This window comes from Esox lucius, chromosome 8 (assembly GCF_011004845.1).
Source record: "Esox lucius isolate fEsoLuc1 chromosome 8, fEsoLuc1.pri, whole genome shotgun sequence".
In the NCBI taxonomy this organism is placed as follows: Eukaryota; Metazoa; Chordata; class Actinopteri; order Esociformes; family Esocidae; genus Esox; species Esox lucius.
Window position 1 is genome coordinate 19,712,306 of NC_047576.1, and position 13,226 is coordinate 19,725,531.

Here is a 13,226-nt window from a genome sequence, read left to right on the forward strand (position 1 = left end):
CTTTAAATGCCAGTGGCTGACTGGGAGAGCACCTGGTAAACACACACACGCGCGCATGTACGCACCCACTACAAGGAGTTATAACATAACAATGACCCAACCATGTCCAACACCCATAACAACCACTCCAGACGGGCCAATTCACGGCACCTTCCACAGAATTTAAATGACGTTTGAATTGATTGTTTATCTACACCCCTACAGGAACATGAAACTGATTAGATTTTTATCAATGAGTAATTCACAACTTCTTTCAGGATGATCACAGCTTTGGTTTGTACCAACTCTGAGAAAGTGATCCAGTAATCGACTGACCAGTTAGCACTTCCAACGATCATCCAGAATCCAGACAGCTAAGGTCAGGTGACCTGTAAGTGATCATGAGGAACCAATCTTCTTACGTCATGTTTTGGCGCCCTGCTGTCAGTAAGGGAACACCGTGCCACTGTAGAGCTCTCTGTCTCTGGGGGAAGGTAACTCAATCATCCCCATTGGCCCAGTTACCCCTCCTGTTCCTGGGGACACTCCTCTGCAAAGCCCCTGGATCAAACACCCCACATAGCCACACATGGCTACAGAAATCTGCTTTGCTTTCTGGCAGAGTAGGACTACTGGATATAGAAAGTTCCAGAGAATTTGAAAGCCACGCCGTTCTCTCCTTGCATTCCCTGTTTGCGCACACACACACACACACACACATACACCTGTGCTTGCTGGCACAAAGAAGCTTGCACAGGCAGGTTCACCGATACGCGCACACGCGCACAGACTCCCAGAGCGATGGAATGTTTTTTGTTGTTGAGACATCGGTGGAACTCATATTATATCACACCTCCCACTTCTCCCGCCTTTTCCTGCTCCCTTCTCTTCCCCCTCTATTCCTGACCCCTCTCATCTCTCCTCTCTATGCCCCCCCCCCACCACAGATTGTATAAATACCAATGAGCTTCTATGAGCAACACAAACCTAAGAAACAGAACAAGAGTAGAAAGACAGGCAGCTAGCTGTAAGACAACAAACAGCCTAACCAGAGAATAAGGAAGAACACACCGGGGAAATAAGCACACCATAACAAGAATAATACACGTTGACAACAAAGACAATTGGGCATGAAATACATGTGAGGGAACGTTACCGCTGCAAGAGAAATAAGTGTTGGAAAACTGTGGGAGTGAGGGATCAGAAGAACCGTGTCCGGGTCTACATCTGTGCGTGAGGTGTGTGTGTGTATCCTGGCTCGCTCCACCATGTGGCCGCTGTTCAGCGTGTGTGTGTTCGGTTTGCTGGGGTTCATCAGTGGCCAGGACCACGCTGCTCACTGGAGGGGGAACGACCGGAGCGGACGCTGCCAGTACACCTTCACCGTACCCAGCCCCAGCGAGGCCAGCTGCCCCCCTGCAGTGACCGGAGGACCGGAGATGGAGGGGCTCAAGGCCAGACTCAGCCTGCTGGAGGTGCTGGTGACCAGGCTGACTGGAGAAGGGAAGGGGGGTCCCGGGTCTGGGTCCCGGTCCCTGAAGGATCTGCAGACAGCTCTGACCCAGACTATGGGAGAGAGGAGCCAGCTGCTGGCTGAGAAGGAGCGTCTGCAGAGGGATGTGGAGGAGCTGCAGAAGAGGATGGAGGACATGAGGAGGGAGACTGAGAGACTGAGGAGCAGGCCCTGTCACCCCCAAACGCCTCCGGTACAACCCAACGCCCCTCTGCAGGACAGAGGAGTACGAACAGCCGGAGGTGAGAACCACACCCTCCCTGTTGTCTGTCCTTCTGAGGACAATACTGTCATTATGGTTCCACATTAGGTGTCACAACAGGTTGGCTGCATTGTAACTGCAATGTGTCTGATTACTCACCATGCTGAGATAGGAGGTGTGTGTCTGTGTGTCTCGGCAATCTGTTTTGAAGAGCCAATGGAGAGAGGTTCTAGTGGACGGTTGCCAGAGTTTGTTGTCTGTTGCCTTTGTAATCTCAAAGCAATTGCCTTGAAATTAGGATTCAGCTCCGTTTTCAGTCCAAATCCTCCTTGCATTCTCTTTACTGGAAAAGAATCAAGCTCTTTTTCTAACATCTGTTCATTGCACGCAGGGTAAATGCCCAGAGCAAGACAAACCATGCAGTTAGAATCTCTAATCAGGCAAGTGGTAGTGGAGCTATTTTCATTTTGAAAGGTAATCGTTTGAATTTATTTTCACTATTGCTCATTGAAAATGGAGGTTAAGACACTCAAAAAATAAAAGCTCAGAAGCTCCAGCTAAAATTTTTTAGCCAGCATTAAATACAATAAAAGTGATATAAAATGTCAGTGGACTCTGAGTCCTGTTGAGAGGGGTCATTCTCATCTTAGAGCCTCTTAATCATCTCCAGACTGGTCTGGCGGTCAGTGAGTTAGGCCTCTAGCTAATATTTATATCATAAAAATAATTAAATTCTGGACTAATCATATAAAATATATGTAGCCTACATGTAATGACAATTGAGCGATACAATTTAACATTGTACTGCCAAACTATTCATTATATTTCTTTATCACTGAAGGAAAGCCAAGGTAGAGGAAACCCAGTGCATGTTGCTGGAATTATATCCTGGTGAGCTTTGTGTTCACATTTCACAGAAAAGGGAAGGGGAACAGGGAATTCAAGCAAACTGACCTCAGACCTACTCTCAAGATGGACTTAGTTTAGTTCACATCTTGGGGCTATTTTCAGGTTTTGAACATTCCCTCTGTGCCAAAAATGAAACTGAACTCCAGTAAAACAAAACTAAAACCATTGGTTGAAAGGGACCAAAACGTCCTCAGAGACGAGAGTGACGGTCAGGGATCGAACATTATTGCGACCCGGTGGAAATTGGGTTAAACCTAGTACTTATTTTAACCTTAATTGGTCAGAGATTGAAACTAGCAACCTTTTGGTTACTGGCCCATCTCTCTAATTCCCAGGCTGTCTGACACATGAACATGGTTGCAGAAGCAGGGCCATCTTTCTGCTTTAAAGTGCAGATGGAGGACAACCCTGGTGGGTCTGGTATTTAAGACCGAAGCCGTCTTGGTGATCGTGCTTCGATGAGCTAAAATATGACCCTAACCAGTCAGAGTTCCTCCTCTACCTTAGAGCAGGGCTCTGACGACAATCAGCCAACACCACCAAGGGCGTATGTGTTTGAGCAGGCGATGGGGTGAGGTCAGGGTTCAAGAATTGCTTCAGTTTACCAACGGACCATTCCCTCCTATATTTATCCTAAGTGCGGGCAGAAGTTTCGGGATGCCAGAATGTTGCCCCGTGAAGTTGAAATTGCCCTCAACCGTAAATCCACTGTCCAACTTCCCATACAACGCCTTCCTAACCTCCCTAAATGGAAATGATAAATTTACTGCATGGCTCAGTGGCATCAGATTACATCTGGTTAGACCTGCAGCCTAAACACCTGAGAGAACCCTGAGAGAGAGAACACGCAGTGGGACTGGCATAACTTGGTGCAGATGCTGTGAAATATATATATATTTATTTTTATCAGGTACATTTATTGAGGACAAATGTCATTTTTAGCATGACAGAAGGATAAAAATCAGATTTTGTAATTCTTCACTTGATTGTTTGAAGCTCTAGCCACTAAGCTAGCTATAGCTCCTCTTGTGTGAGTGTTTGAGTGTTTCCTTGCAGGTGGGCTGTACAGTTCACCTAATGAAGGCTCCAGTTACCATAAAAAAGCTTCAATGTCATCAATTATTGTTTAACAATTCAACTAGAGTTCATGCGGGTAGGAATGACTGCTGACTGACCACAGCTCTGGTACACAGTAACGTGCATGGACTGAGGAAAGGGGAGAAGAGCACAGACAATAGTAAATAAGAGAGAGAATAGCACCTCATTTCATCTCGGCTCTAAAAACTGATGTTTTTAAAGGGTTGATTGGTCCATCTTCAAGTAGTGTGTGGGTGTTTCAGATGTTTTGGTGTTTCCATCTGGAAGGACTTACTTGAGTCTTGATGTTCTGCCAGATGTGCAAAACATCAGAATAAAAAACAGACAAACAAATGAACAAACAATGTGCACGTGTTTACCTAAGATGATGAAGGACCTTGCCCTCTGGGAACAAGTCTCAGATTTTCTGGAAAAGTGAGGCTCTTCCCCTAACCCCCACTCACTAATGCTATTTCTCTCACCATCCCTCACCACTTGTCACCCTGCCTCACCCTCCCTCACCACTTGTCACCCTGCCTCAGTCTCCCTCTCACCCTCCCTCACCACTTGTCACCCTGCCTCAGTCTCCCTCTCACCCTCCCTCACCACTTGTCACCCTGCCTCAGTCTCCCTCTCACCCTCCCTCACCACTTGTCACCCTGCCTCAGTCTCCCTCTCACCCTCCCTCACCACTTGTCACCCTGCCTCAGTCTCCCTCTCACCCTCCCTCACCACTTGTCACCCTGCCTCAGTCTCCCTCTCACCCTCCCTCACCACTTGTCACCCTGCCTCAGTCTCCCTCTCACCCTCCCTCACCACTTGTCACCCTGCCTCAGTCTCCCTCTCACCCTCCCTCACCACTTGTCACCCTGCCTCAGTCTCCCTCTCACCCTCCCTCACCACTTGTCACCCTGCCTCAGTCTCCCTCTCACCCTCCCTCACCACTTGTCACCCTGCCTCAGTCTCCCTCTCACCCTCCCTCACCACTTGTCACCCTGCCTCACCCTCCCTCACCACTTCTCACCCTGCCTCAGTCTCCCTCTCTAACTCTCCATCACCACTTCTTCCCCTGACTCAGTCTCTCTCAGGCAATATTTCCTCTACCTCAAAATCCCTTTCCTGCTGGACTATTGATGATGACCCTGGTCTCTCCCAACACTCCACAAACCTCTCCTCCCCCATCTTACCCAATCTCACCACTTCTCTCCATCCTAAGAGGATAGTGACATCTGTTTCCAGATGGTCAGGCAGCCAGTGTGCTGCATCATCACGGCTCATTAGGAGCATGTCAACTCTTTCACACTTGAGTAAACCCTTGCAGACAATTGTATACACACACAGGCTTTAAACACATTAAACCGTTAACATCCATCAAAGTCCTTGACCCAGTCCCTACTGTGAACCCACGCCGGTCAGGTGTTTATCACCGTGATGGTTGTCAAAGGGGCTAAACGGAGAGGAACGATGGGCACGGGTTGTGGGAGTGTTTGACCTTGTTCCACTTCAACTAAACTGGTTTGAGGAATAGCTTAATGTGGTAACAGGGAAAGTGGGGGGTGCTTTGAGACTTCTTGTGTTTGTGCGTGTCTCTTCAACAGTCCGGCAGACTCCACAACAGCTGGAGATTCACTCATGAAAGTTTGTTTCCTCCTCTTACATTCCCTGCTGTCAGTAGTGCTGCCAGAACCCCCCTCACCACTCCCAACACACACACACACACACACACGGCTGGATGATGTGGGCTGCCCTGGGCTCAACAGTCATGCTGTGGTCAGTCTGTGGGAACCACTACACTGTTAGAAAGTGCGTGTGTGAAACAAAACCTTGTGTGTTTTCAGGTGCTGCTGTTCTCTCTCACCTGGTGTCTGGTCATGGGACACAACGGGACACTGGCAGCCTGAGAGGTAAGCGTCTGAACGTCACTGAGCGTGTTCGCATGTGTCTATGAATCACCATTTCTTTTTTTTACTCTGTATTTTGCGCCAATGTTGTGTTGTCCAACTCATGATTAAGGACCTGCTTCATGGCAGCAACTCTCCATGGACTCGGGAGTGTCTCAGTCGAGACGCCAAACCCAGAAGCACATGCTATTTAGCTTCTTTTCACACTGCTCAACCAGGAAGCATTTCTGGGATCCCATGTGCCAGAGGAACAAATTCCCCAGCCGACAAACTTGATTAAGAGCACCTTCGCCCAAAAGTCGTTAGGGCGAAATAAGGAACGACAGTCACACCTGACTTCTCAAACCAGGCCATTGCTTGCCACTTGCACTGTCCTCCACTAGGATAATTAACAAGCAAGATTTGAACGTTGGTCTCAAAATCATGCAAATAACTGAAGTAGTGACTGTACCTTTGCGCTGAATGTCTTATTTCAACATAATTGTTAAAGCGAGCAACAGCAATAATAAAAAATAATATTTTGAAATATCCTAGTAGAAAAATAGGACCTAAAAAAGGTATAGTGTCTAGTCCAGTTTAAAGGGCAGATGTGCTGCTAGGTGAGCAGTCTGAGTCTTGCTATGATGCAATCATTACACTCCCAGCAGGAAGTCTTCATCCACTTGGCAAATCACCCACCACCGGGGTAGTCCCCCAGTCACTTCATCCTTCTGGGTAGTCCCCCAGTCACTTCATCCATCTGGGTAGTCCCCCAGTCACTTCATCCATCTGGGTAGTCCCCCAGTCACTTCATCTATTGAGGTAGTCCCCCATTCACTACATCCATTGGGGTAGTCCCCCAACCACTTCATCCATTGGGGTAGTCCCCCACAGGACACTTCACCTTCCCCAGGCTACTTTGGACTCTATGTAGGTGGTAGGTAGCGAATAGGTATCACCTCCCCTCTTGTTGTCTCAGGACATCAAGTCCCACTAAAACCCTGATGGCCTGATTCTTTGACAGTCTTTAGATTTCTTACTTGACAGCATCCTAGTAGTTTCACATCTCTGAAATGATTGGTGATCATGATTCTGTCAACAACTGAAGAAAGAACCCTGAATGTGTGCTTGTGGAAACACTGCTGCTGGCTTAAATATCTGTAATGATGGTGTATGGTTCCCATCTGCTAATATCTGAAATATCATGGTCTACTGTGGGGCGGTCCAGCGTTCCAAGCTGCTGCCTCCGCTGCACATGTACTGCTGCATCATGGGTAATTGTCTGGCCACCATCTAACCATGTTGTTGTAGCTGAAATGTAGCTAATTAGCACCAGGTTAATGGCTACATTTACAGCTACAAAAGTGTAGATGTGGAGGGGAAAGTGTAGCCACAGCTACTACACATGTGAGAGCTCTGCCATTGGCCAGGCAATGGAACCCTTTGTTTTCATATTTACCTGATATGATAATAATCTCATTAATAATGTGTAGTCTGAAAACACAGACTCACAAAGATTTCCATGGGTTGGGGATATGTTGTTAACTCCACACTTCTACATTGTCTTAGTGCTGGGCAGGAACTTAATATTGACCTTTTTTCTTCTACTGTCTCTCCCTCAATCACTACTCATGATTCTCCTCTGTATGTTTTTGTGTGCCTATTTGGTCGTTTCTCACTCTGTCTTTCTGTCTTCTGACCTCTCCAGACCCAGCATGGCAGTATGGTGGAAGTCTAGCGTTCCAGGAGATGAAGGCTGATGTTACTGAGGTTCCGGCTCCTAGTCCTGTAGGCTCAGAAGACAGGACAGGTAAGACACATAAAAAGACAGTTTTCCACAACACTCTGTTGCCCTGAACACATGCACATGTAAATATCAAATAGTTTGAAGTCCGAACAGCCCTGAGACCCCCCCCCACCCCTGCATTCTGACCCTGCAAACACGACACTTCCTTCTGCTGACGGATCCAAAACAAATACTGCTATTAATACATAAGTACCGAAGCAACATTAGGTGCTAATACCCATGAGCCCATAAGCCCATGAGGTGCCCCATGTATTCATACGGTGTGGCCTGGACCGGGAGAGACACCTACTGAAACTCTGCTCAACACTGACTGGCTCAGCTATGACAATATTAGAATTTTTATTGTTGGCACAGCATGCAAAACAGGCTACACTGACTCACAAAAAAGCGGTGTTCATACCATTATGTAGTTATAAATCTTTCCTTTTTTTTTATTCAACCAGGTGGTACAGCCACATAATCAGGCAATAGAGAATGCACCTCACTTAGCAAAGTAGCTGTTACTAAAGTAAAAAAAGAATGAAAAAATTATATCTTACTCAAGATAGTAAGGAAAACATCAGTAGGTGATGAGATCTCATCAGATACCTCCATCTGAGCTCATCTCTGTTCCCATTTATGTCACATCAAAATAAAAAACGAAATGCTGGATTAATAACTGTCATTGACTACTGTGCCTGTATGAAATCCCAGAAACCCATGTTTCCCATCCCCTAGCCCAAAACCTTATGTTCAGTCCGTAATCCCTAAACCTACAAACAGTCCCAATTCTAACACTATGGCCAACTGTCTGATTTTCACTGGATCTAACCAATAATCTAGGAAACACATTTTCACTAGTTGGGACATGCCAAAAGTCCTTGTGGTGACCAATTTGTCATTTTCTATCTTTGTTGGGACATCGGGAACTCATAGGCCTGGAAAACACCCATGCACACATACACATTCTCACCCACTGTCTTGAATATCCTGAAGTTATTTTAGGAAGAGGTAAATATACAACAGCCTGATCATTTTCCCAGTGAGAGGCTTGAGGTGCTGGAGGACTCCTTCCTGGATCTGCTGACTGCTGCTGTACTAACTCTGTAACACACTCAGCGGTTGGTTGTTAGCAAAGATGTCATATCAACACGCTGGAGACCTACCATCTGTCTCTGTAGGGAGAATCACAGTCGACAATCCCTCACATCTTTCATCAGCCATGATTTCTTCCCTCCAGCCCTGTAACTAATAACATGATTTACTACAAGTCATCTCTACACACGCCTTTCCCCCATCTGTCTGTCTCTCTGTGCTTCTCGTATCGGGAGTTTTACTTACTCAAAAAGGTATGGGAGCTTGTTTGACTTACTTGACAGGGCAGGGCATACATTCCAACTCTGGGTTGCTCAATTGAAACTTACGTTTAAAACAGTGAAGGGTAAGGTTAGGGTTAGGCACTCCCCTTTTCAAATTTACTCTGAGCATTCAGTATTTTAAAAAAATGCAAGCTCAGCCCTCTCCATTAACTCAACCAATCAAATTCATTTCTGCCTTTCAGACATGCGAATAAAACACACCTCTTTTTTCAACCAGGGTGCATCTCAACAGTCTAAATCAGTGACCTCAACCGTTACACATCAAAACGCCACGTCCTTGTAATTACGCCCCTCTCTCCACCCTCCTCCCCACTCCTTTTTCCCAGATTGTGGGGAGCTGTTATCAATAAGTGAGCCTGTGTCCCATCGCATGGCTGACAGTATAGCTGGAAAATACGGGGTTTGGATGCAGGACCCAGAGGCTGTATCCCCCTACGGAGGAAATATGGTCTGGCGCATCGATACAGTGGGAACGGAAGTCAGACAGCTGTTTGGTTACGAGGATATGGATCAACTCTCTAAAGGCTTCCCTACCAAGGTAGGAGAGTGGCTGACAGCATTGGGGTTGACCATACAGGGTTAACACAGTTCAGACTACCTCAACCCTAACATTAACATAAGTGGGAGATGGATACTACTGAAGAACTGTATAATGTGAAGTGTGTCCATTGACCCAAGTGTGTTACCATTACCCACCACTAGGTGTTGCTGTTGCCGGAGTCCGTGGAGAGCACAGGGGCGACCATGTACCGCGGCTCTCTGTACTACCAGCGTCGCCGCAGTCGCACCCTGTTGAGATTCGACCTGGCGACTGAGAGCATCGCCGCCCGCCGAGACCTGCCCCACGCTGGCTTCCATGGCCAGTTCCCCTACTCCTGGGGGGGCTACACCGACATCGACCTGGAGGTGGACGAGCAGGGGCTTTGGGTTGTCTACAGCACCAGCAAGGCCAGAGGAGCCATTGTGATCAGCAAGCTGGACCCCAACAGCCTGGAGGTGAATAGGAGCTGGGAGACCAGTATCAGGAAGAACAGCGTGGCCAACGCCTTCGTCATCTGTGGTCGCCTGTACACGTTGGCCAGCTACACCGCGCCCAACACCACCGTCAACTTCATGTTCGACACGGCTACGGGTCAGGGAAATCCGATGTCTCTGCCCTTCAGGAATAAGTACCGCTACAACAGCATGGTGGGCTACAATCCTGCCCAGAGAAAGCTGTACGCCTGGGACAACTTCCACATGGTCTCCTACGACGTCACTCTGGGGCGCCAGTAGAGGAACTGAGGAGGGCTTCTCGTAGGAACCAAACACAGTTCACTGTCTCCTTTAAAGACTGACAGCTTTAGAGCAGCTAGCGTGGTAGTTAGTGGTTATGTTCTTCACCACCTTCATAAACGTATTGGTCCTGTAGTTAGCTGAACTGGCCACAGCAACGATTCAGACGAAGGGTTATGAATGTAACCCTCCTCCAGGCACTTTGTTTTAGTGGGAAGGTTTTTGCCGTGGCACAGTCCACAAATATTTTTCTAGAGGAATTATTTTTCTACCGTTTAGTGATCAGAGTTGTGTCTTGATGTATAGTGTTGAGAGGTGGAACGGCGGGAAAGACCAAGCAGTTCTACTTCATACCATTGGTTATCCTGGAAACTGTAGTGCATACAATTATTCTCACCTATCCTTATTGTACATAGTGTCTCTCTCTCTCCCTCCATTGGAAACATCTTTAGAGTCAAACTTGCTGCTCACCATCTCAGCGTGTCTTGAAATATTGCATGTTCCATTGTATTGCATTGTACTTTATATTAAATTATGTACAAATCAAATTCCTACTGAAGTCTATTAAAGGTTATTCTAAATAATATTTGTTGCATTTTTCTCCCTGGAGTTTGAGACCCTCTTTAAAGGGCTTGATTCAGTCTGTTGTATAAGTGTTACAGTGCCCAATGGAAATGTTAAGGTCATCCCCAGTCAAGGCAACATAATCCAGTAATTAATGTTAATGTCAATGTCAATGTGGAAACAATGTCTTTAAATTACAAGCTTCAACATCGAACTTCAGGGATATAAATTGATTCCCTTAATCTGAAGAATTGAGAACCTTCCCAGTCAGTCACTAACTAGCCCCTTTCCCTCTTGATCGGAGGGAAAGTAAACCCTGATTTATTAAGTTAATAATGTAAGAGGAAATTCTATGCAATAAGACAATGTTTGCAGTTCATTTGTACATTCCTGTAGGGGCCACACACACACACACACACAGAGAATATGACTAACAAATCACAAATACAATACTCTTGGTTTGGGGACTGCCCTTTTAAAATCATTTATTTTTTTTAATGAAAGATTCTGAATTGCATACTCTGCTTCTTGACCTACTTCTCAAAAAACTATTAGAGGACAGAACGGATCTGAAGTTCTCATTTAATAGGTTTAAAGAAGGACACTAGGACAGGGGGTGCAAGGAGTTTTAGAACCACCTTATTGTGCATGAAACCCATATATATTATAGATTTCAGATTTTTAGCAGAATCAATGTTTAACACTAACAAACCTGACTCTGAACAAAGAAAAAGCTCAATTCTTCTTTTGTAGGTACAAAAACAACAAATTCAAGTAAATAATGGAGGATGGTGTATGGTCTGAGAAAGAACTCACTGAACTCAATGTAGAACTGTCTTTCTGACACAAAGCTTCTGATTGGTTGAATCTCTGAGGACAGGACAAACCTACACATAGGTTTTGAATCCCCCTGAAGAAAAGGGTGATCTGATCCCTGAGCAGTGGTTAGTCATCATGTTTCTTCTTCTTGCTCTCTGGTGTGCTGTTGTCATTGGCTTGAGTGAAGTGATCTGACATGGCTGTTAAAGCTCTGTACCGATGGGAAATGGTGTTCTTCAACTCCTTAGGCATTTCAGCATAACTACAGGAATATTGACAGGATTGATGGATAAATAAAGAAATTCGAAGTTAAGTTAAACTGACAAGATCCACTATGATTAGTTTTCATTATTCTTAAGATACTGTAAGTATTACTGACCTCTAGTGGTACAAAAGAGTAGTAGTAAAGTGTGACAAACAGAAATCTGCTAGCAAAATAATAGTCCATCTTACGTTTTGTCAAATCCATCTGGCTGAAAACAGGGGTCCCATCCAAAATCTCTGGGGCCTCTAGGCTCAACAATACAGCCCTGCACAGGTTAGACAGAGGGCATGCCATTTTAGAGAAGCAGTGCAAAGGTGTGTGTGTGAGAGAGATAGATGTGCCCTGACCTCAGTAATTCCTCTGAAGAGTTGTACTGGCTGCTCTTTCCCAGGACAAAAGGCGAATGTACACAGAGCCCAAGCAGACTTGTCCTCAAACCCAGCCAGCATCTTATACAGCCCTGGAGGGGAAGGGAGGGACAGCCATACCAACATTACACAGAAACTATTCTATTTAGAACTTCACAGGTAATATGGTTATCATTTATAATACTTCTTCATATGACACGTGACCAGTTACCTTCTGGTTTCAGTTTATCCAGGAACCATTTTCTATTAGAATCAAAAAGGGATACATTTTAGAGATTAACTGGAAAATGTACAGTCAAACAGTGAATCCTACTGGCTGTACAGAAAGGCTACACACTGGCTTTTGAGCAGTACTCACATGTAGGGTCCTGGTAGGCCTTCCAGCGCTCGGAAACACAGACAGGTGTCCTCCACTATCACTGGCCCACCAACCTGAGAGGAAGTTCACAGACAGAAAGAGCAACATATGAACATCATGGACTGCAGAATGATCCAATAGCTGCACCGTTCCTAACACCACAGGGATAGTACAAACACACACCTGTTTTACTGCTTCCTTGCACTTCTGGATGGAAATCTCATCTGGTTCTCCCTGATATTCAGGCACTGAGGGAAAATATTGCATTCCTTCATTAAAACAAAACAACTAAGATATATATTTATTATAACATATCATCTCATTCATTATCTCATAGATTTTACTCACAGTCAATCTTCCGGGACACTAGTTTATAGGGAAATTTATCTCCAAGGATCTGAATCACCTGGTTAGACAAATTATAGCAGGCTTTTAGAATTAAATTGCTTTGTAAGTTCAACTGAAAAATCTCTTTTTATAACTTTCTATTCCTTCGGGGGTTGACTGGGACCTAATGAAATTCTCATTTAGCAACATAATATGCATCCTGGTCATATTCCACGGAAAATAATAAATCATCTCAAGCATTTCCCAACCTCTTCTAGTTTCTTTGCGTTTCCAGTCACGAACACCACGGACCGCCCGGCTTGAACAGCCATGTTTAACGGTCTTGTTGTCCGGAAAATAATTACAGATGGACCAGAACACACCAGACTGCATATACATCCGGAACGGCATCAGCCAATTACAGAAGATTGCGAAGAATCCCAGCAAATCAGTGTACGGCTAGAAAATATGACAGATTCGTCGTTACCCAATCGATATTTAGTTGTGTGCAGCTCTGAATAATGT

At 45.6% G+C, this 13,226-nt stretch overlaps 2 protein-coding genes across 2 annotated transcripts; one reads left to right on the forward strand and one right to left on the reverse strand.

Moving 5' to 3' along the window:
- Positions 1-965: 965 nt before the first annotated feature.
- myoc (myocilin) lies at positions 966-10,328 on the forward strand. Its single transcript, XM_010871995.3, has 5 exons — positions 966-1,734; positions 5,519-5,584; positions 7,269-7,370; positions 9,052-9,263; positions 9,428-10,328. The coding sequence occupies exons 1-5, from the start codon at positions 1,248-1,250 to the stop codon at positions 9,998-10,000; spliced, it is 1,440 nt and encodes a 479-aa protein (XP_010870297.1). The 5' UTR covers positions 966-1,247; the 3' UTR covers positions 10,001-10,328.
- A 691-nt stretch (positions 10,329-11,019) lies between these two features.
- itpa (inosine triphosphatase (nucleoside triphosphate pyrophosphatase)) lies at positions 11,020-13,125 on the reverse strand. The gene is made up of 8 exons (XM_010871994.3): positions 12,971-13,125; positions 12,723-12,780; positions 12,558-12,622; positions 12,375-12,448; positions 12,228-12,259; positions 11,996-12,108; positions 11,837-11,913; positions 11,020-11,645 (listed from the first exon to the last, which is right to left on the reverse strand). Exons 1-8 carry the CDS (start codon positions 13,031-13,033, stop codon positions 11,510-11,512), a joined length of 618 nt encoding a protein of 205 aa, XP_010870296.1. The 5' UTR covers positions 13,034-13,125; the 3' UTR covers positions 11,020-11,509.
- Between the last annotated feature and the right edge of the window lie 101 nt (positions 13,126-13,226).